Genomic DNA, 24,617 nt, shown 5'->3' on the forward strand with positions numbered 1-24,617 from the left:
ACAGTGGGCTCACAGTCTAGAAGAGCTTATGGTTTCCTCCGGAAACTTCTGCAGTCCGCTGAGCTGGCAGCCTTTCGACCAATTTGCAGACCATAAAGAGCTTCATTTCGGCCCACGGGCCCGGGCCACGGAATCCCCCCTCCGCCGCCCCCCGTTCCCACCGGTTTCCCCCCCGTCTTCTCGCTGCTCCCCAGAAGCCCGGCAGAAAAAGCCCCCCGTTACCTTGATGTTGGCCCCCAACTGAGATCAGGTTGACCATGGGAGGTGACGGACATCTCTGAGCCACGGCCCTCCTGGAGGAGAAACGGAGCGGTTTGTATCCTTTTTTGTGTAAGGTTTGTATTTTTTGTGGTAAATAATAATAATAATTATGGTATTTAAGCGCTTACATGTGCCAAGCACTGTTCTAACTGCTGGGGTAATAATAGTAATAATAATAATGGCATTTATTAAGCGCTTACTATGTGCAAAGCACTGTTCTAAGCGCTGGGGAGGTTACAAGGTGATCAGGCTGTCCCACGGGGGGCTCACACTCACCCCCCAACCCTTCCTCTCCCCTTCCCCATCCCCCCCGCCTTACCTCCTTCCCCTCCCCACAGCACCTGTATAGATGTAATAATAATAATAATAATGCTGGCATTTATTAAGTGCTTACTATGTGCAAAGCACTGTTCTAAGCGCTGGGGAGGTTACAAGGTGATCAGGTTGTCCCACGGGGGGCTCACAGTCACCCCCCTCACCTTCCTCTTCCCCTCCCCACACCACCTGTATATATGTTTGTACGGATTTATTACTCTAATTTGTACATATTTATTCTATTTATTTCATTTTAATACGTTTTATTTTGTCCTCTGTCTCCCCCTTCTAGACTGTGAGCCCACTGTTGGGTAGGGACGGACTCTATATGTTGCCAGCTTGGACTTCCCAAGCGCTTAGTACAGTGCTCTGCACACAGTAAGCGCTCAATAAATACGACTGAATCCCCATTTTACAGATGAGGGAACTGAGGCCCAGAGAAGTGAAGTGACTTGCCCAGAGTCACACAGCTGACAATTGGCGGAGCCGGGGTTTGAACCCAAGACCTCTGACTCCAAAGCCCAGGCTCTTTCCACTGAGCCACGCTGCTTCTCTAATAATGATGGCATTTGTTAAGCGCTTACTATGTGCAAAGCGCTGTTCTAAGCGCTGGGGAGGTTGCCAGGTGATCAGGTTGTCCCAAAGGGGGCTCACAGTCAATCCCCATTTTACAGATGAGGTAACCGAGGCACAGAGAAGTGAAATGACTTCCCCAAAGTCACACAGCTGATGAGTGGCAGAGCTGGGATTAGAACCCATGACCTCTGATTCCAAAGCCCGGGCTCTTTCCACTGAGCCACGCTGCTTCTCTAGATACAAGGTAATCAAGTTGTCCCACGTGAGCTGTGTGACCTTGGGCAAGTCACTCCACTTCTCTGTGCCTCAGTTCCCTCATCTGTAAAATGGGGATTAAGACTGTGAGCCCCACGTGGGACAGCCTGATCTCCTTGTATTCCCCCCAGCGCTTAGAACAGTGCTTTGCACATAGTAAGCGCTTAACAAATACCAACGTTATTATTATGTGAGGCTCACAGACTTAATCCCCATTTTACAGGTGAGGGAACTGAGGCCCAGAGAAGTTAAGTGACTTGCCCAGAGTCACACAGCTGACAAGTGGTGGAGGGGGGTATTTGTTAAGCGCTTACTATGTGCCAGGCACTGTTCTAAGCGCTGGGGAGGATCCAAGGTGATCGGGTTGTCCCACATGGGGCTCACAGTCTTCATTCCAGCGCTTAGAACAGTGCTTTGCACATAGTAACAACAATAATAATAATAATGGTATTTGTTAAGCGCTTACTATGTGCAAAGCACTGTTCTTGTACTTCCCAAGCGCTTAGTACAGTGCTCTGCACACAGTAAGCAGTCAATAAATACGATTGATTGTCCTAAGCGCTGAAGCGCTTAATAAATGCTATTATTATTATTATTATTATTATCATCCCCATTTTACCCATGAGGGGACTGAGGCCCAGGGAAGTCAAGTGACATACCCAAGGTCACACACATTCCACGGAGCTTTCCGGGAAGGGTTTTTTTTTTTTTTTTTTGGTTTGGTTTTAAGGACAAGCCTTGCCTTGGGCAACCAAGAGCCCGTGGAGGAGGGCGATTTGCGACTGGCCCTTGGAAACGGGAGGAAAGGGTCTGAATGCGACCTAGGGGCTGCCGGGAAACCAGGGAGGAAACACGTACAGGAACTGGCCTCCTTGGGAAAATCCCATGGCGTTGTAGCCCTGTTGCAACTTGGGCTCCTTTGACAGCATCTCACATACGGTCGACACTTGGTGGTTGACGTTCATGAAGAAACTGTTTTCCATATCCTAGAAGAGCCGTGCCCGGGCGGGAAAGAAGATGACGAACATACGTGAGTAGAAATGCGAACGGAGGGACCTAGCGGAAAGGGCAGGACGCAGGAGACCTGAATTCTAATCCTGGTCGCGTCCTGACTCTACCGAACACTTCATTCCTCTAATTCCCACCTATTCACTGGGCCTCCATCTCCCCAACAAACTCTCAGCCACAGCCTACTTCTGGCCTGGAACTCATTCATTCATTCAATCGTATTTATTGAGCGCGTACTGTGTGTAGAGCACTGTACTAAGCGCTTGGGAAGTACAAGTTGGCAACATACAGAGACAGTCCCTACCCAACAGTGGGCTCATAGTCTAGAAATGCCCTCCCTCTTTAATCCGTCAACCAGTGACACTCCCCTCCTTCAAAGCTTTACTTTAGACACAACTCCTCCAAGAGGCCTTCCCTTCATTCATTCATATTTATTGAGCACTTACTGTGTGCAGAGCACTGTACTAAGCACTTGGGAAGTACAAGTTGGCAACATATAGAGACGGTCCCAACCCAACAGTGGGCTCACAGTCTAGAAATGCCCTCCCTCTTTAATCCGTCAGTCAGTGACTCTCTCCTCCTTCAAAGCTTTACTGAAGACACATCTCCTCCAAGAGGCCTTCCCTTCATTCATTCATTCAATTGTATTTATTGAGCGCTTACTGTGTGCACAGCACTGTACTAAGCGCTTGGGAAGTCCAAGTTGGCAACATCTAGAGACGGTCCCTACCCAACAGTGGGCTCCCAGTCTAGAAATGCCCTCCCTCTTTAATCCGTCAGTCGGTAACTCTCCCCTCCTTCAAAGCTTTACTGGAGACACATCTCCTCCAAGAGGCCTTCCCTTCATTCATTCATTCATTCAATTGTATTTATTGAGCGCTTACTGTGTGCAGAGCACTGTACTAAGCGCTTGGGATGTCCAAGTTGGCAACATCTAGAGACAGTCCCTACCCAACAGTGGGCTCACAGTCTAGAAATGCCCTCCCTCTTTAATCCGTCAGCCGGTGACTCTCCCCTCCTTCAAAGCTTTACTGAAGACACATCTCCTCCAAGAGGCCTTCCCTTCATTCATTCATTCATTCACTCGTATTTATTGAGCGCTTACTGTGTGCAGAGCACTGTACTAAGCGCTTGGGAAGTCCAAGTTGGCAACATATAGAGACGGTCCCTACCCAACAGTGGGCTCACAGTCTAGAAGAGGGAGACAGACAACAAAACCAAACATATTAACAGAATAAAATAAATAGAATAAATATGTACAAGTAAAATAAATAGAGTAATAAATACGTACAAACATATATACATATATACAGGTAATTGCGGGAGCCACCACTGACTCAGCCCCAACTCCGGCCCCATTCCAGGACTGCTGCATTCCCCCCTCCAAGTCTTGTAAACATGGGCACCACTGCCAAGCTGTGGAATTCTGTTTGGGCAGAGGCTGGGCATGGACAATAAAAACACCGGCCATAAATAATAATAATAATAATAATGATGATGGTATTTGTTAAGCGCTTACTATGTGCAAAGCACTGTTCTAAGCGCTGGGGAGGTTACAAGGTGATCAGGTTGTCCCCCGGGGGGGCTCACGGTTTTAATCCCCATTTTACAGAAGAGGTAACTGAGGCACAGAGAAGTGAAATGACTTGCCCAGAGTCACCCAGCTGACAGTTGGGGAGCCGGGATTTGAACCCATGACCTCTGACTCCAAAGCCCGGGCTCTTTCCACTGAGCCACACTGCAAAGGCATCGGATGAAGACTGGACTGTCCAGGACGCTAATGGTCACCTCCGTGTCGGGGGCTGACCAGATGTGTAAGGGAGCAGGAGAGACAGGGTGCAAATTTGCGACCCCAGAAAGGCAGGTGCCAACTAAAAGATGCAAACCCATGATTTACACTGCAAGTTCTCTGTGGGCAGGGGCTGTGTCTACCAGTTCTGCTGTATTGTACCCCCCCAAGCGCTTAGTACAACAGTAAGCGCTCAAAAAAATACCACGGATCGATTTAGATGGATAGCAGACGCTCTCTCGGTACTTACCTCTACCAAGTTCTTGCCAATCTCTAGAGATAAAACATAAATCCCAGGTATTTTACTCTCCACCATCTTTTTAACGGATCCCATGCTCAAGGGGTTACAACAGCTGTCTCCTGGGGAAAAAATAAAAGCCGGCAACGTTCCCGAAACTGTAAATACGTGATTTCAAGGAGGTTGAGAAAACTAATTGGAGGCCTTCCCAGACTGAGCCCCCTCCTTCCTCTCCCCATCATCCCCCTCCCCATCCCCCCCGCCTTACCTCCTTTCCCTCCCCACAGCACCTGTATATATGTATATATGTTTGCACGTATTTATTACTCTATTTTATTTGTACGTATTTATTCTAATTATTTTATCTTGTTTGTTTTGTTCTCTGTCTCCCCCTTCTAGCCCACTGTTGGGTAGGGACCGTCTCTAGATGTTGCCAACTTGGACTTCCCAAGCGCTTAGTACAGTGCTCTGCACACAGTAAGCACTCAATAAATACAATTGAATGAATGAATTGGAAGACTTTAAACGAGTTACATTTGTGCACCTAGACTCGCTACACGGAACTCCTGAGGAAAATGGGCTTCGACGCCCACAGCTCTGGCGTCTCACAAAGGGCCGTTTTCCCAACGGAGTGGATGATGCTGTTGGGAAAACCGGTCCTGGGAGCCAGGAGACCTGGGTTCTAATCCCAACTCCGCCACCCACCTGCTGGGTCACCTTGGGCAAGTCTCAACTTCTCCGAGCCTTGATTTTCTCTTCTATAAAATGGGGATTCAATACCCGTCCTCCTACTACTTAGGCTGTGAGCCCCGGGGCAGGCGGGGACCATGGTAACCTGATTTTCTTGTCTCTATCTCAACGTTTAGAGCACTGCATGGCATGCAGTAAGCACTTTAAATACCACTCTCCACTTCACGTTCAGGTGAGCAGGTTGGATACTCCTACAAGGAAATTCTCCCTTCCCAGATGGACTAAATTGCGTAGCATGCAGTAAGCGCTTTAAATGCCACTCTCCACGTTCAGGTGAGCAGGTTGGATACTCCGACAAGGAAATTCTCCCTTCCCAGATGGACTAAATTGCGTGACATGTAGTAAGCGCTTTAAATGCCACTCTCCACGTTCAGGTGAGCAGGTTGGATACTCCTACAAGGAAATTCTCCCTTCCGAGATGGACTAAATTGCGTGGCATGCAGTAAGCGCTTTAAATGCCACTTTCCACTTCACGTTCAGGTGAGCAGGTTGGATACTCCTACAAGGAAATTCTTCCTTCCCAGATGGACTAAATTGCATGGAATGCAGTAAGCACTTTAAATGCCACTCTCCACTTCACGTTCAGGTGAGCAGGTTGGATATTATAAGGAAATTCTCCCTTCCCAGATGGACTAAATTGCATGGCATGCAGTAAGCGCTTTAAATGCCACTCTCCACTTCACATGCAGGTGAGCAGGTTGGATACTCCTACAAGGAAATTCTCCCTTCCCAGATGGACTAAATTGCATGGCATGCAGTAAGCACTTTAAATGCCACTCTCCACTTCATGTTCATGTGAGCAGGTTGGATACTCCTACAAGGAAATTCTCCCTTCCCAGATGGACTAAATTGCGTGGCATGCAGTAAGCACTTTAAATGCCACTCTCCACGTTCAGGTGAGCAGGTTGGATACTCCGACAAGGAAATTCTCCCTTCCCAGATGGACTAAATTGCGTGGCATGCAGTAAGCGCTTTAAATGCCACTCTCCACGTTCAGGTGAGCAGGTTGGATACTCCGACAAGGAAATTCTCCCTTCCCAGATGGACTAAATTGCGTGACATGTAGTAAGCGCTTTAAATGCCACTCTCCACGTTCAGGTGAGCAGGTTGGATACTCCTACAAGGAAATTCTCCCTTCCGAGATGGACTAAATTGCGTGGCATGCAGTAAGCGCTTTAAATGCCACTTTCCACTTCACGTTCAGGTGAGCAGGTTGGATACTCCTACAAGGAAATTCTTCCTTCCCAGATGGACTAAATTGCATGGAATGCAGTAAGCACTTTAAATGCCACTCTCCACTTCACGTTCAGGTGAGCAGGTTGGATATTATAAGGAAATTCTCCCTTCCCAGATGGACTAAATTGCATGGCATGCAGCAAGCGCTTTAAATGCCACTCTCCACTTCACGTTCAGCTGAGCAGGTTGGATACTCCTACAAGGAAATTCTCCCTTCCCAGATGGACTAAATTGCATGGCATGCAGTAAGCACTTTAAATGCCACTCTCCACTTCATGTTCATGTGAGCAGGTTGGATACTCCTACAAGGAAATTCTCCCTTCCCAGATGGACTAAATTGCGTGGCATGCAGTAAGCGCTTTAAATGCCACTCTCCACGTTCAGGTGAGCAGGTTGGATACTCCGACAAGGAAATTCTCCCTTCCCAGATGGACTAAATTGCGTGACATGTAGTAAGCGCTTTAAATGCCACTCTCCACGTTCAGGTGAGCAGGTTGGATACTCCTACAAGGAAATTCTCCCTTCCGAGATGGACTAAATTGCGTGGCATGCAGTAAGCGCTTTAAATGCCACTTTCCACTTCACGTTCAGGTGAGCAGGTTGGATACTCCTACAAGGAAATTCTTCCTTCCCAGATGGACTAAATTGCATGGAATGCAGTAAGCACTTTAAATGCCACTCTCCACTTCACGTTCAGGTGAGCAGGTTGGATATTATAAGGAAATTCTCCCTTCCCAGATGGACTAAATTGCATGGCATGCAGTAAGCGCTTTAAATGCCACTCTCCACTTCACATGCAGGTGAGCAGGTTGGATACTCCTACAAGGAAATTCTCCCTTCCCAGATGGACTAAATTGCATGGCATGCAGTAAGCACTTTAAATGCCACTCTCCACTTCATGTTCATGTGAGCAGGTTGGATACTCCTACAAGGAAATTCTCCCTTCCCAGATGGACTAAATTGCGTGGCATGCAGTAAGCACTTTAAATGCCACTCTCCACGTTCAGGTGAGCAGGTTGGATACTCCAACAAGGAAATTCTCCCTTCCCAGATGGACTAAATTGCGTGACATGTAGTAAGCGCTTTAAATGCCACTCTCCACGTTCAGGTGAGCAGGTTGGATACTCCTACAAGGAAATTCTCCCTTCCGAGATGGACTAAATTGCGTGGCATGCAGTAAGCGCTTTAAATGCCACTTTCCACTTCACGTTCAGGTGAGCAGGTTGGATACTCCTACAAGGAAATTCTTCCTTCCCAGATGGACTAAATTGCGTGGCATGCAGTAAGTGCTTTAAATGCCACTCTCCACTTCACGTTCAGGTGAGTAGGTTGGATACTACAAGGAAATTCTCCCTTCCCAGATGGACTAAATTGCGTGACATGTAGTAAGCGCTTTAAATGCCACTCTCCACGTTCAGGTGAGCAGGCTGGATACTCCTACAAGGAAATTCTCCCTTCCCAGATGGACTAAATTGCGTGGCATGTAGTAAGTGCTTTAAATGCCACTCTCCACGTTCAGGTGAGCAGGTTGGATACTCCAACAAGGAAATTCTCCCTTCCCAGATGGACTAAATTGCGTGGCATGCAGTAAGTGCTTTAAATGCCACTCTCCACTTCACGTTCAGCTGAGCAGGTTGGATACTCCTACAAGGAAATTCTCCCATCCCAGATGGACAAAATTGCCATTTGAACACTCTCTGCAGCTTTTCCCTCTAGCTGGTACGACTCCTTTGTACTCTCCCAAGCATTCAGTACAGTGCTCTGCACACAGCAGGCACTCACTAAGTACCAATGCATCCGATTGATTGATGGGTTGAAGGGGGATCCTGTTCACGGAAGGATCTTTCCCTTCTGTGTCGGCCTTAACTCGGCTACCCCTCCTCTCTTCCTCCTCCCTCATGGCTGGAAGAGTGAAGTGGAAGTGGGGCTCATCCCAGACTGAGCCCCCTTTTTCCTCTCCCCTCCCCATCCCCCTCAGCCCTACCTCCTTCCCCTCCCCACCGCCCCTGTATATATATTTGTACAGATTGATTACTCTATTTTACTTGGACATATTTATTATTCTATTTATTTTGTTAGTGACGTGCTTCTAGCTTTACTTCTGTTTATTCTGACGACGTGACACCCGTCCACCCGTTTTGTTTTGTTGTCCGTCTCCCCCTTCTAGACTGTGAGCCCGCTGTTGGGTAGGGACCGTCTCTAGATGTTGCCGACTTGGACTTCCCAAGCGCTTAGTCCAGTGCTCTGCACACAGTAAGCGCTCAATAAATACGACTGAATGAATGAATGAATGAATGAATGAATGACCCAAGGCAGGCCCAGCCCAGGAATCACCTTTCAGCTACGCAGGGAACCCTGCAGAGATTGTCCAATCCTTCTGGAGAATCATTTGAACGGATGCGGGGTCCCAGGGGGTGAGAGAGGCAGGATGATGATGATGGTATTTGTTAAGCGCTTACTATGGGCGTAACAAGTACCATCGTTATTTTGGGGAACTTGACAAAAGGAAGCAGCAAGTCCCGAGTGAGGGGGAGGTGTGTGCGTACGGGCTTTCTCTTCCTCCAGGCCCTTGGGGGCAAGAGGCGGAAGGAGCCCGGCCCTTCGGAGGGGTGAAGAAGGGTAACCGCATCTCCCAACGGCTGGGAAGGAAAAGAATCATAATAATTACGATGGCATTTTTTAAGCGCTTCCTATGTGCCAAGCACCGTTCCAAGCACTGGGGGAGATACAAGACTCCTAGACTGTGAGCCCACTGTTGGGTAGGGACCGTCTCTCTATGTTGCCAACTTGTACTTCCCAAGGGCTTAGTCCAGTGCTCTGCACACAGTAAGCGCTCAATCAATACGATTGAATGAATGAATACAAGGTGAGCAGGTTGTCCCCCGTGGGGCTCACAGTCTTCATCCCCATTTTCCAGATGAGGTCACTGAGGCCCAGAGAGGTTAAGCGGCTTGCCCAAGGTCACCCAGCAGGGAAGGGGGGGATTAGCACCCACGTCTTCAAAGCCCTACTTAGTGCTCACCTCCTCCAGGAGGCCTTCCCAGACTGAGCCCCCCTCTTTCCTCTACTCCTCCCCATCCCTCTGTCCTACCCCTTCCCCTCCCCTCAGTGGTCATGGGTTCAAATCCCAGCACTGCCACTTGTCAGGTGTGTGACTTTGGGCAAGTCACTTAACTTCACTGGGCCTCAGTTACCTCACCTGTAAAATGGGGATGAAGACTGAGTCCCCCGTGGGATAACCTGATCACCTTGTAACCTCCCCAGTGCTTAGAACAGTGCTTTATACATGGCAAGTGCTTAATAAATGCCATTACTATTATTATAAGGTGATCAGGTTGTCCCACGTGGGGCTCACATTCTTCATCCTGATTTTAATAATAATAATAATAATGACAATGGCATTTATTAAGTGCTTACTATGTGCAAAGCACTGTTCTAAGCACCGGGGAGGTTACAAGGAGATCAGGTTGTCCCACGGGGGGCTCCCAGTCTTAATCCCCATTCCACAGATGAGGGAACTGAGGCCCAGTGAAGTGACTTGCCCAAAGTCACACAGCTGGCAATTGGCTGACTGAGCCCCCTCCTTCCTCTCCTCCTCCCCATCTCCCCGGCTCTACCTCCTTCCCCTCCCCACAGCACCTGCATATATGTTTGTACAGATTTACTACTCTATTTTACTTGTACATGTTTACTATTTATTTTTTGTTAATATGTGTTTTGTTGTCTGTGTCCCCCTTCTAGACTGTGAGCCCGCTGTTGGGTAGGGACCGCCTCTAGATGTTGCCGACTTGGACTTCCCAAGCGCTTGGTACAGTGCTCTGCACACAGTAAACGCTCAATAAATTCATTCACTCATTCAATCGTATTTATTGAGCGCTTACTGTGTGCAGAGCACTGTACCAAGCGCTTGGGAAGTCCAAGTCGGCAACATCTAGAGACGGTCCCTACCCAGCAGCGGGCTCACAGTCTAGAAGGGGGAGACAGACAACAAAACAAAACATATTAACAAAATAAAATAAATAGAATAAATATGTACAAATAAAATAGAGTAACAAATCCGTACAAACATATATACAGGTGCTGTGGGGAGGGGAAGGAGGTAAGGCGGGGGGATGGGAAGGGGAAGGCAGGGGAGAGGAAGGAGGGAAGAGCTGGGATTCGAACCCATGACCCCAGTGCTCTTTCCACTGAGCCACGCTGAAGCCCAGACAAGTGAAGTGACTTGGCCAAAGTCACCCAGCGGACAAGCGGCGGGGCGGGAATTTGAACCCATGACCCCGGTGCCCTTTCCACTCAGCCACGCTGAGGCCCAGACAAGTGAAGTGATTTGGCCAAAGTCACCCAGCGGACAATAATAATAATAATGATAATGGCATTTATTAAGCGCTTACTATGTGCAAAGCACTGTTCTAAGCACTGGGGAGGTTACAAGGTGATCAGATTGTCCCACGGGGGGCTCACAGTCTTAATTCCCATTTTCCAGATGAGGTCACTGAGGCCCAGAGAAGTGAAGTGACTTGGCCAAAGTCACCCTGCTGACAACCGGATGAAGCAGCATGGTTAAGTGGAAAGAGCCAGGCTTTGGGGTCAGAGGTTATGGGTTCAAATCCCGGCTCCGCCACTTGTCAGCTGGGTGACTTTGGGCAAGTCACTTCACTTCTCTGGGCCTCAGCTGTCAATCAATCGTATTGATTGAGCACTTACTGTGTGCAGAGCACTGTACTAAGCGCTTGAGAAGTCCAAGTTGGCAACACATAGAGACGGTCCCTACCCAACAGTGGGCTCACAGTCTAGAAGGGGAAAAATTTTAGGGCTTCCTAAAGCCGGAAAACCTACTGGACAAATTCTAAAAGAGCTGTAACACTCATCTTAACACTCATCTTAGTACAGTGCTCTGCACACAGTAAGCACTCAATAAATACGATTGATTGATCTGTAAAATGTCTCATTTTGTAAAATGGGGCTGAAGACCGTGAGCCCCCCGTGGGACAACCTGATCACCTTGTATCCTCCCCAGCGCTTGGAACAGTGCTTGGCACATAGCAAGCGCTTAATAAATGCCATTTAAAAAAAAAAAACTGGCGGGGTCGGGATTTGAACCCACGACTTCTGCCCCTTCCTTCCTCTCCCCCCCTCCATCCCCCCCATCTTGCCTCCTTCCCTTCCCCACAGCACCTGTATATATGTTTGTACATATTTATTACTCTATTTTATTTAATTTTTTATTTTTATTTTATTTTATTTTGTTAGTATGTTTGGTTTTGTTCTCTGTCTCCCCCTTTTAGACTGTGAGCCCACTGTTGGGTAGGGACTGTCTCTCTATGTTGCCAACTTGGACTTCCCAAGCGCTTAGTCCAGCGCTCTCACACAGTAAGCGCTCAATAAATACGATTGATTGATTTTACTTGTACATACCTATTCTATTTATTTTATTTTGTTAGTATGTTTTGTTTTGTTGTCTGTCTCCCCCTATTAGACTGTGAGCCCGCTGTTGGGTAGGGACCGTTTCCAGATGTTGCCAACTTGGACTTCCCAAACGCTTAGTCCAGTGCTCTGCACACAGTAGGCGCTCAATAAATACGATTGACTGATGACTCCCAATCTTCCCAATTCGTTCCCTGAGTGAATGAGTGAAGTCCTGGGGCTCCCAAGGTTGGGATCTCACCCATTCCATGCCAGATGACGAGGGGCAGGGCCTCGCAGCCCCCAACCACCACCATCAGCAGGGCAGGCCAAGATGACAGGCCCGGCGGCGCCATCTTCCTTCGTGTCACGTGACCCGCCGGGGCCGCCCGTTGTCGGGGCGACGGCGCCTCCGCATCCTTCACGGCGCAGGCGCAGAGCCGTTCGCGCCCTAAGGTTTGAGGAGAAGGGCACGTGACCCGACCACGTGACCCGTGGGGGGGGGCGGGGATGGAGACCTCCCTGAGGCCTCTCTTGGTTTCCACAGACACCCACTCCCTTGGGCAATCATCATCGTCATCAAAATAACATTATATATTATCCATTGTATCATATACAATCCATTATACATTATATCATTCACTCAATTGTATTTATTGAGCGCTTACTGTGTGCGGGGCACTGTACATCGTCAATCATCAATCGTATTTATTGAGTGCTTACTGTGTGCAGAGCACTGTACTAAGCACTTGGGAAGTACAAGTTGGCAACATATAGAGACAGTCCCTACCCAACAGTGGGCTCACAGTCTAAAAGGGGGAGACAGAGAACAAAGCCAAACATACTAACAAAATAAAATAAGTAGAATAGATATGTACAAGTAAAATAAATAAATAAATAGAGTAACAAATATGTACAAACATCTATACATATATACAGGTGCTGTGGGGATGCAGAGGGGCACGAGGGGGAGAGGAAGGAAGGGGCTCAGTCTGGGAAGGCCTCCTGGAGGAGGTGAGCTCTCAGTAGGGCCTTGTCAATTGTCAGCTGTGTGACCTTGGGCAAGTCACTTGACTTCTCTGGGCCTCAGTGGCCTCATCTGTAAAATGGGGATGAAGACTGTGAGCCCCCCGTGGGACAACCTGATCACCTTGTAACCTCCCCAGCGCTTAGAACAGTGCTTCGCACATAGTAAGCACTTAGCAAATGCCATTACTATTATTCTCTGTGCCTCAGTGACCTCATCTGTAAAATGGGGATGAAGACTGTGAGCCCCCCATGGGACAACCTGATCACCTTTGTAAGCTCCCCAGCACTTACAACAGTGCTTTGCACATAGTAAGCGCTTAGCGAATGCCATTATTATTATTATTATTCTCTGTTCCTCAGTGACCTCATCTGTAAAATGGAGATGAAGATTGTGAGCCTCCTGTGGAACAACCTGATCACCTTGTAACCTCCCCAGCGCTTAGAACAGTGCTTTGCACATAGTAAGCGCTTAACAAATGCCGTCATTATTATTATTATTATTATTATCATTATCAAAATAATATATATTATACATATTCATTCAATCGTATTTATTGAGCGCTTACTGTGCGGAGCACTGTACATCATCAAAATAATATATATTATACATATCATTCATTCAATCATCATCATCAATCGTATTTATTGAGCGCTTGCTGTGTGCGGAGCACTGTACATCATCAAAATAATATTATATATTATACATTATGTCATAAATAATCTATTATATAGTATATCATTCATTCAATCGTATTAATTGAGCGCTTACTGTGTGCGGAGCACTGTACATCATCAAAATAATACATATTATATCATATATAATCTATTGTACAGTATATCATTCATTCAGTCGTATTTATTGAGCGCTTACTGTGTGCGGAGCACTGTACATCATCAAACTAATATTCTATATTACACATTATATCATATAAAATCTATTATACATTATATCATTCATTCGATCGTATTAATTGAACGCTTACTGTGTGCAGAGCACTGTACATCATCAAAATAATATTATCTATTATGCATCATATCATTCATTCAGTCGTATTTATTGAGCGCTTACTGTGTGCGGAGCACTGTACTAAGCGCTTGGGAAGTCCAAATTGGCAGCATCTAGAGACGGTCCCTACCCAACAGCGGACTCACAGGCTAGAAGGGGGAAACAGACAACAAAACAGAACATATTAACAAAATAAAATAAATAGAATAAATATGTACAAATAAAATAAATAAATAAATAGAGTAATAAATACGTACAAACATATATACATATATACAGGTGCTGTGTTGTTATGTTCTCTGTGTCCCCCTTCTAGACTGTGAGCCCGCTGTTGGGTAGGGACCGTCTCTAGATGTTGCCAACTTGGACTTCCCAAGCGCTTAGTACAGTGCTCTGCACACAGGAAGCGTTCAATAAATACGACTGAATGAATGAATGAAAGTGGGGAGGGGAAGGAGGTAAGGCGGGGGGGGATGGGGAGGGGGAGGAGGGGACACAGACACCTACTCCCTTAGACAATCAGCATCATCAAAATAATATATATTATACATTATATTATATATAATCTATTATACATTATATCATTCATTCAATCGTATTTATTGAGCGCTTACTGTGTGCGGAGCACTGTACTAAACGCTTGGGAAGTCCAAGTTGGCAGCATATAGAGACGGTCCCTAACCACCAACGGGCTCACATAACATATATGTGGGAAGCGCTCAATAATAAAGATGGTGTTTGTTAAGCGCTTACTATGTGCAAAGCACTGTACTAAGTGCCGGATTAACAAATGTCATTATTATTATTATTAAGGGCTTAATAATAAAGATGGTGTTAAGTGCTTACTATGTGTGAAGCACTGTACTAAGTGCTGGATTAACAAATGTCATTATTATTATTATTATTATTATTATTAAGGGTTTAATAAAGATGGTGTTTGTTAAGCCCTTACTATGTGCGAAGCATTGTAATAAGCGCTGGATTAACAAATGCCATTATTATTATTATTATTAATAAGGGCTTAATAATTAAGTTGGTGTTTATTAAGCACCTACTGTGTGCGAAGCATTGTACTAAGCACTGGATTAACAAATGCCATTATTATTATTATTATTATTATTAATGGCTTAATAATAAAGATGGTGTTAAGCGCTTACTATGTGCAAAGCACTGTACTAAGTGCTGGATTAACAACTGCCATTATTATTATTATTATTATTATTAAGGGCTTAATAATAAAGATGGTGTTTGTTAAACACTTACTATGTGCAAAGCACTGTACTAAGTGCTGGATTAACAAATGCCATTATTATTATTATTATTAAGGGCTTAATAATAAAGATGGTGTTTGTTAAGCGCTTACCATGTGCAAAGAACTGTACTAAGCGCCGGATTAACAAATGACATTATTATTATTATTAAGGGTTTAATAATAAAGATGGTGTTTGTTAAGCGCTATGTGTGAAGCACTGTACTAAGCAACGGATTAACAAATGCCATTATTATTATCATTATTGAGGGCTTAATAATAAAGATGGTGTTTGTTAAGCGCTTACTATGTGCGAAGCACTATACTAAGCACCGGATTAACAAATGCCATCATTATTATTATTATTATTATTATTAAGGGCTTAATAATAAAGATGGTGTTTGTTAAGCACTTACTATGTGCAAAGCACTGTACTAAGTGCTGGATTAACAAATGCCATTATTATTATTATTATTATTAAGGGCTTAATAATAAAGATGGTGTTTGTTAAGCGCTTACCATGTGCAAAGAACTGTACTAAGCGCCGGATTAACAAATGACATTATTATTATTATTAAGGGTTTAATAATAAAGATGGTGTTTGTTAAGCCCTATGTGTGAAGCACTGTACTAAGCAACGGATTAACAAATGCCATTATTATTATCATTATTAAGGGCTTAATAATAAAGATGGTGTTTGTTAAGCGCTTACTATGTGCGAAGCACTATACTAAGCACCGGATTAACAAATGCCATCATTATTATTATTATTATTATTATTAAGTGCTTAATAATAAAGATGGTGTTTGTTAAGCGCTTACTGTGTGCGAAACACTGTACTAGGTGCTGGATTAACAAATGCCATTATTGAGAAGCCGCGTGGCCCAGTGGAAAGAGCACAGGCTTAAGAGTCAGAGGTCGTGGGTTCAAATCCCGGCTCTGCCACTTGTCAGCGCTTAGAACAGTGCTTTGCACATAGTAAGCGCTTAACAAATGCCATTCTTATTTTATTATTATTGTCCTTGAGCAAGTCACTTCACTTCTCTGGGCCTCAGTTCCCTCATCTGTAAAATGGGGATTAAGACTGAGCCCCCCCCCGTGGGACAACCTGATCACCTTGGAACCTCCCCAGCGCTTAGAACAGTGCTTTGCACCTAGTAAGCGCTTAATAAATGCCATTTAAAAAAAAGAGCACGGGCTTGGGAGTCAGCGATCACGGGTTCTAATCCCGACTCTGCCACTTGTCAGCTGTGTGACCTTGGTCAAGGCACTTAAATTCTCTGTGCCTCAGTTTCCTCATCTGTAAAATGGGGATGAAGACTGTGAGCCCCACGTGGGACAACCTGATGACCTTATATCTACCCCAGGGCTTAGAACAGTGCTTGGCACATAGTAAGTGCTTAACAAATACCATCATTATTATTAGAGAAGCAGCCTGGTCTAGTGCATAGAGTTCAGGCCTGGGAGTTGGAAGGATCTGGGTTCCAATCCCTGCTCTGCCACTTGTTCATTCATTCATTCAATCGTATTTATTGAGCGCTTACTGTGTGCAGAGCACTGTACTAAGCGCTTGGGAAGTACTTGTCTGTTCTGTAACCCTGGGAAAATCACTTAACTTCTCTGTGCCTCAGTTACCTCATCTGTAAAATGGGGATTAAGACCGTGAGTCCTGGTGGGAGAGGGACTCAGCCCAACCGGATTCATTTGTATCCACACCAGTGCTTAGAACAGTGCTGGGCACATATACCAATCAATCAATCAATCAATCATATTTATTGAGCGCTTACTGTGTGCAGAGCACTGTACTAAGCGCTTGGGAAGTACAAGTCGGCAACATATAGAGACAGTACCTACCCAACAGCGGGCTCACAGTCAAGAAGGGGGAGACAGAGAACAAAACCAAACATACTAACAAAATAAAATAAATAGAATAGATATGTACAAGTAAGATAAATAAATAAATAGAGTAATAAATATGTACAAACATATATACGTATATACAGGTGCTGTGGGGAAGGGAAGGAGGTGAGGCAGGGGGGATGGAATGGGAGTGGAGGGGGAGAGGAAGGAGGGGGCTGAGTGTGGGAAGGCCTCCTGGAGGAGGTGAGCTCTCAGTAGGGCCTTGAAGGGAGGAAGAGAGCGAGCTTGGCGGATGGGCGGAGGGATTGAGGGCATTCCAGGCCCGGGGGAGGACGTGGGCCGGGGGTCGATGGCGGGACAGGCGAGAGCGAGGTACGGGGAGGAGATCAGCGGCGGAGGAGCGGAGGGTGCGGGCTGGGCTGGAGAAGGAGAGAAGGGAGGGGAGAAGGGAGGGGAGGCCCCCGGTTCCTCCCCCTGCCCCCGGTTCCTCCCCCTCCTCCTTCCCTCACCCCCAACGATCTGGCCTCCTACTTCATTAACAAAATTCAATCCATCAGGTCCGACCTCCCCAAAGTCACTCCCCCCCCCCCTTCTCCAACCCCCCGGCTCTCAACCCTCTCTGCTACTCTCCCATCCTTCCCAGCGGTATCCTCAGAGGAACTCTCCTCCCTCCTCTCAAGTGCTACTCCGGCCACCTGTGCTTCTGACCCCATTCCCTCTCATCTTATGAAATCTCTCGCTCCATCCCTTCTCCCCTCCTTAACTTCCATCTTCAACCGCTCACTCTCCACTGGTTCCTTCCCCTCTGCCTTCAAACATGCCCATGTCTCTCCCATCCTAAAAAAACCCTCTCTTGACCCCACCTCACCTTCTAGTTATCGTCCCATATCCCTCCTACCATTCCTTTCCAAACTCCTTGAACGAGTTGTCTACACGCGCTGCCTAGAATTCCTCAACAACAACTCTCTCCTCGACCCCCTCCAGTCTGGCTTCCGTCCCCTTCATTCCACGGAAACTGCCCTCTCAAAGGTCACCAATGACCTCCTGCTTGCCAAATCCAACGGCTCATACTCTGTCCTAATCCTCCTCGACCTCTCAGCTGCCTTTGACACTGTGGCCCACCCCCTTCTCCTCAACACGCTATCTGACCTTGGCTTCACAGACTCCGTCCTCTCCTGGTTCTCCTCTTATCTCTCCGGTCGTTCTTTCTCCGTCTCTTTTGCAGGCTCCTCCTCCCCCTCCCATCCTCTTACTGTGGGGGTTCCCCAAGGTTCAGTGCTTGGTCCCCTTCTGTTCTCAATATACACTCACTCCCTTGGTGACCTCATTCGCTCCCACGGCTTCAACTATCATCTCTACGCTGATGACACCCAGATTTACATCTCTGCCCCTGCTCTCTCCCCCTCCCTCCAGGCTCGCATCTCCTCCTGCCTTCAGGACATCTCCATCTGGATGTCCGCCCGCCACCTAAAGCTCAACATGTCGAAGACTGAGCTCCTTGTCTTCCCTCCCAAACCTTGTCCTCTCCCTGACTTTCCCATCTCTGTTGACGGCACTACCATCCTTCCCGTCTCACAAGCCCGCAACCTTGGTGTCATCCTCGACTCCGCTCTCTCATTCACCCCTCACATCCAAGCCGTCACCAAAACCTGCCGGTCTCAGCTCCGCAACATTGCCAAGATCCGCCCTTTCCTCTCCATCCCAACCGCTACCCTGCTCATTCAAGCTCTCATCCTATCCCATCTGGACTACTGCACTAGCCTTCTCTCTGATCTCCCATCCTCGTGTCTCTCTCCACTTCAATCCATACTTCATGCTGCTGCCCGGATTATCTTTGTCCAGAAACGCTCTGGACATATTACTCCCCTCCTCAAAAACCTCCAATGGCTACCGATCAATCTGCGCATCAGGCAGAAACTCCTCACCCTGGGCTTCAAGGCTGTCCATCACCTCGCCCCCTCCTACCTCACCTCCCTTCTCTCCTTCTACTGCCCAGCCCGCACCCTCCGCTCCTCCACCACTAATCTCCTCACTGTACCTCGCTCTCGCCTGTCCCGCCATCGACCCCCGGCCCACGTCATCCCCCGGGCCTGGAATGCCCTCCCTCTGCCCATCCGCCGCGCTAGCTCTCTTCCTCCCTTCAAGGCCCTGCTGAGAGCTCACCTCCTCCAGGAGGCCTTCCCAGACTGAGCCCACCTCCTCCAGGAGGCCTTCCCAGACTGAGCCCCTTCTTTCCTGTCCCCCTCGTCCCCCTCTCCATCCCCCCATCTTACCTCCTTCCCTTCCCCACAGCACCTGTATATATGTATATATGGTTGTACATATTTATTACTCTATTTATTTATTTATTTATTTATTTTACTTGTACATTTCTAGCCTACTTATTTTATTTTGTTGGTATGTTTGGTTCAGTTCTCTGTCTCCCCCTTTTAGACTTTGAGCCCACTGTTGGGCAGGGACTGTCTCTATGTGATGCCAATTTGTACTTCCCAAGCGCTTAGTACAGTGCTCTGCACATAGTAAGCGCTCAATAAATACGATTGATTGATTGATTGATAGGAGGGGGCGAGGGGATGGATGGACAGCCTTGAAGCCCAGGGTGAGGAGTTTCTGCCTGATGCGCAGATTGATTGGTAGCCACTGGAGATTTTTGAGGAGGGGAGTAACATGCCCAGAGCATTTCTGGACAAAGACGATCCGGGCAGCGGCATGAAGTATGGATTGAAGTGGGGAGAGACACGAGGATGGGAGATCAGAGAGAAGGCTGATGCAGTAGTCCAGACGGGATAGGATGAGAGCTTGAACGAGCAGGGTAGCGGTTGGGATGGAGAGGAAAGGGCGGATCTTGGCAATGTTGTGGTCGACAGTGCCGAAGGCCGCTGAGGGGTTGAGGAGGATTAGGATGTTGCAGAGGCCATTGGAGTTGGCAAGAAGGAGAGCACATTGAGCTGCGAGAGGGCAGTTTTCGTGAAGCTAAGGGGAAAGTGGAGTGGAAATAGATTCCAAGAAAGTATTTGAAAATCGTTTCCGGATCTACCGTGGTCTCAAGCGGGAGTGGACATTCCCTACTTTCCCGCTTTGCATTTACCCCGGCCCTTAGTACAGTGCCTGGCCCATAGTGAACGCTTAACAAATACCATTTCATTTCACTTTGCAAAATCTCCCACTTCCCACGGGGACTGACGCTCCATCGGGGAGAGCCACGTTACTTCATCAGGGGTTAACCGCACTTCCTGACCCCGATAATGTCCAACTCCTGTTAATCATTATCCTCTTCACGGGCAGGGGATGCTTTGAGATCCACCTAAACTAGGACTTATCTCAAGGCTAACCTCTCCCAGACCTCAGACAAATATTATTCCTGGCTTGGTGATTTTACCCTCAGACTTCCATCTCACTGCCGAGGTCAAATCGAGGGAAAATGAGCGGAACAGAACGAGCCCTGTTTGGTCCAAGACCCCAGTGGAGTTCCGTTTTAGCGGCCTTAGGTGACCATTGTTTTTCCTCTCGAGGAATTTCCCCACATTGTCGATCAATCTGGCAATCAACCAACTAATCCATGGTATTTATTGAGTGCTTACTAGGTGCAGAGCACTGTACTAAGCGCTTGGGAGAGTACAATACAACAGAATTAGCAGACCCGTTCCCTACCCAAAACGAGCTTACAGTCTAGAGGATAAGTTTACAGTCAGGACTTTTCTGTTGGTGTTGTAGCCACTCAAGGTCAAAATTTCGGACAGTTGCCTAAAGTATTTGTTTTGCTGAGGGAAATTCAATTTTTTAGACTCAGCATTAGCTTTTTAAGTATAAAAGCCGGAGGAGTACAGAACTTTTTTTTTGTTCTCATGGGGTTTGGTTACTTGATCGCTGATACACTGCTGCATGTTATCATCTCTAAGATAATTGATTTAGGGAATTACATCTCGTTTCCAAAGAGCTCATTCTTATGGGCCAAACGGATGCTAAAAGTGAAATGAAATGGTATTTGTTTTGGGGGTTTTTTTGATGGCATTTATTAAGCGCTACACTGCTGCGTGTTATCATCTCTAAGATAATTGATTTAGGGAATTACATCTCATTTCCAAACAAAGGGCTCATTCTTATGGGCCAAACTGATGCTAAAAGTGAAATGAAATGGTATTTGTTTTTTGGGTTTTTTTATGGCTTTTTTTATGGCTTACTATGTGCAAAGCACTGTTCTAAGCGCTGTTTGTTAAGCACTTACTGTGGGCCAAGCACTGTACTAAACGCTGGGGTAGATGCAAGATAATCAAATTGGACACAGTCCATGCATGAGGCTCACAGTCTTAATCCCCATTTTAATCTTAGTTTTAATCGTAATCAATCTTAATTTTTGTCTTAATCCCCCCTTCTAGACTCTGAGCCCGTTGTTCGGTAGGGATTGCCTCTATTTGTTGCCGAATTGTACTTTCCAAGCGCTTAGTACAGTGCTCTGCACACGGTAAGCGCTCAATAAATACGATTGAATGAATGAATTTTGCAGATGAGCTAACAGGCACAGAGAAGTGAAGTAACTCGCCCAAGTCACACAGCAGACAAGCGACTCTTGTCCCCAATAGGAGTTTACAGTCTACAGGGGAGACAGACATTAAAATAAATAAATTCCATTTATTTTCAGACTTGGCTCCTGGACCTTTCTAGATTACAGGGAAGCGGGCCAAGATCGATGGAATTTCCACGGTGGAAAAGCAGGAACTGAAGGACCAGATTGGAGCCCTTGGGGTTGGAAAATCTTAACATCAGATACCTTCGTCAGTGACTAAAATCTGACAGGAAGAGGAGTTTGTTGTTGTTGTTATTGTTTTGAAAGAAACTAACAGCTGTTGTTTCATAACGAGCTATCGGACAAGGGCAGGCTTATGAAAAAACGGCTCACCGGCCAGGCTAGTTTTGATTTGTTCACTAGATAATAAAATCAGGATTTCATCATGATATTTGAGTGGGACTGTTGTGATGGATGGGTGTTGAATACATTTCCTGTTTTGATCTTGACTTGTATCCGGAATTTTGGACTGATTAAAGCCAACAGGAAGGAAAGACGTATCCCAGCTTTCCAAATAATAAACACTTGAGTGTCAAAGTTTTTTTTTTTTTTAACTTTTATCGATGAAAGCTTCCCAGCAGCTGCATTCAAATTCATTCATTCATTTAGTCGTATTTATTGAGCGCTTACTGTGTGCAGAGCACTGTATTAACCGCTTGGGAAGTACAAGTTGGCAACATATAGAGCGGTCCCTAACCAACAACAGGCTTACAGTCTAGGCACTTTTCATTCATTCAATCATATTTATTGAGCGCTTACCATGTGCAGAGCACTGCACTAAGCGCTTGGGAAGTACAAGTTGGCAACATATAGAGACCGCGTCCCTACCCAACAGTGGGCTCACAGTCTAGAATTGATTACTAATGAACAACTATGGTATTTGTTAAGTACTTTCAGTATATTAGAAGCAACGTGGCTCAGTGGAAAGAGCCCGGGCTTTGGAGTCAGAGGTCATGGGTTCAAATCCCTGCTCTGCCACTTGTCAGCTGTGTGACTTTGGGCAAGTCACTTCACTTCTCTGGGCCTCAGTTCCCTCATCTGGAAAATGGGGATGAAGACTGTGAGCCCTACGTGGGACAACCTGATCACCTTGTATCGCCCCATCATCATCATCATCAATCGTATTTATTGAGCGCTTACTGTGTGCAGAGCACTGTACTAAGCGCTTGGGAAGTACAAATTAGCAACATATAGAGACAGTCCCTGCCCAACAGTGGGCTCACAGTCTAGCGCTTAGAACAGCGCTTTGCACATAGTAAGCGCTTAACAAATACCATTATTATTATTATTAGACACTGTTTAAAGTGCTGGCACAGATACAAGTGTATCGGGTTGGATTCAGTCCCTGTCCCACAAAGAACTCATAGCCTAGAGGAGAGGGAGAAGAGGGCTTGAACTCCCATTTCACAGATGAGGAAACTGAGGCACTAAGAAGTGAAGTGACATGCCCCAGGTCACACAACAGACAAGTGGCGGCCTCTGACACCTGTGCTCTTTCCACTTTCAATCAGTCAACTAATCATTGGCATTTATTGAACGCTTACCGTGTGCGGAGTGCTGTATTAAGCGCTTGGGAGAGTACGATATTACAAGTTGGTAGTACAATATTACAGCGATTTTACAGTCTAGAGGGGGTACTAGGCCATACTGCTTCCCTATAAATTGATTGTTTTAGAAACTAAGAAAACTCAAGCTCAAAATCATGAGATTCTTCTAGCTCCTCTTGAAGTAATAAGTAAGTAAGGGGAAGCAGCGTGGCTCAGTGGAAAGAGCCCGGGCTTTGGAGTCAGAGGTCATGGGTTCGAATCCTGGCTCCGCCACATGTCTGCTGGGCAAGTCACTTAATAATAATAATAATAATAATGTTGGCATTTGTTAAGCGCTTACTATGTGCAAAGCACTGTTCTAAGCGCTGGGGGGGATGCAAAGTGATCAGGTTGTCCCATGTGGGGTTCAGAGTCTTAATCCCCATTTTACAGATGAGGTAACTGAGGCTCAGAGCAGTTAAGTGACTTGCCCAAGGTCACACAGCAGACATGTGGCGGAGCCGGGATTCGAACCCATGACCTCTGACTCCAAAGCCCGGGCTCTTACCTCATCTGTAAAATGGGGATTAAGACTGTGAGCCCCACATGGGACAACCTCATCACCTTGTATCCCCCCCAGCACTTAGAACAGTGCTTTGCACATAGTAAGTGCTTAGCAAATACTATTATTATTATTATTATTATTATTATTAATACCAAGTCCAAAAGAGTCTTGGAAGAGCAAGCCCAAAGCTCGATGTCTAGACTGGAACTCTGTTGCATTGGCACTCCCATGCGCATAGTTAAGTGCTCTATACACAATAAATTCATTCAATCGTATTTATTGAGCGCTTACTGTGTGCAGAGCGCTGTACTAAGCGCTTGGGAAGTCCAAGTTGGCAACATCTAGAGACGGTCCCTACCCAACAGCGGGCTCACAGTCTAGAAGGGGGATCACTGAGAAGCAACGTAGCCTAATGGCTAGAGCCCGGGCTTGGGAGTGGGAAGGACCTGTGTTCTAATTCCGGCTCTGCCACGCGTCTGCTGTGTGATCTTGGACACGTCGCTGGATCTATTTTATTTGTACATATTTATTCTATTTATTTTATTTTGCTAATTTGTTTTGTTCTCTGTCTCCCCCTTCTAGACTGTGAGCCCGCTGTTGGGTAGGGACCGTCTCTCTATGTTACCAACTTGGACTTCCCAAGCGCTTAGTACAGTGCTCTACACACAGTAAGCGCTCAATAAATACGATTGAATGAATGAATGAAAGTATACCTGTATATATGTTTGTACATATTTATTACTCTATTTATTTTATTTGTACATATTCTATTTATTTTATTTTGTTAATAGGTTTTGTTTTGTTGTCTGTCTCCCCCTTCTAGACTGTGAGCCCGCTGTTGGGTAGGGACCGTCTCTAGATGTTGCCAACTTGTACTTCCCAAGCGCTTAGTACAGTGCTCTACACACAGTAAGCGCTCAATAAATACGATTGAATGAATGAATGAAAGTATACCTGTATATATGTTTGTACATATTTATTACTCTA

The 24,617-nt window shown here is 46.3% G+C and overlaps 1 protein-coding gene and 1 pseudogene across 1 annotated transcript in view; both read right to left on the bottom strand.

Annotated features, from left to right (window-relative positions):
- The window catches only part of PPT1 (palmitoyl-protein thioesterase 1), a 32,045-nt gene extending 19,858 nt beyond the window's left edge, over window positions 1-12,187 (bottom strand). Inside the window, exons 1-4 of the mRNA XM_038757812.1 lie at window positions 12,094-12,187; window positions 4,455-4,564; window positions 2,266-2,393; window positions 223-293 (exon numbers count right to left, since the gene is read on the bottom strand). Of these exons, the coding sequence (XP_038613740.1) occupies window positions 223-293; window positions 2,266-2,393; window positions 4,455-4,564; window positions 12,094-12,187 (403 nt within the window). The remainder of the gene's footprint in view (window positions 1-222; window positions 294-2,265; window positions 2,394-4,454; window positions 4,565-12,093) is intronic.
- LOC119938915 lies at window positions 11,237-11,294 on the bottom strand (annotated as a pseudogene).
- Window positions 12,188-24,617: the final 12,430 nt, after the last annotated feature.

This window comes from Tachyglossus aculeatus, chromosome 16 (genome assembly GCF_015852505.1).
Source record: "Tachyglossus aculeatus isolate mTacAcu1 chromosome 16, mTacAcu1.pri, whole genome shotgun sequence".
Taxonomy (NCBI): domain Eukaryota; kingdom Metazoa; phylum Chordata; class Mammalia; order Monotremata; family Tachyglossidae; genus Tachyglossus; species Tachyglossus aculeatus.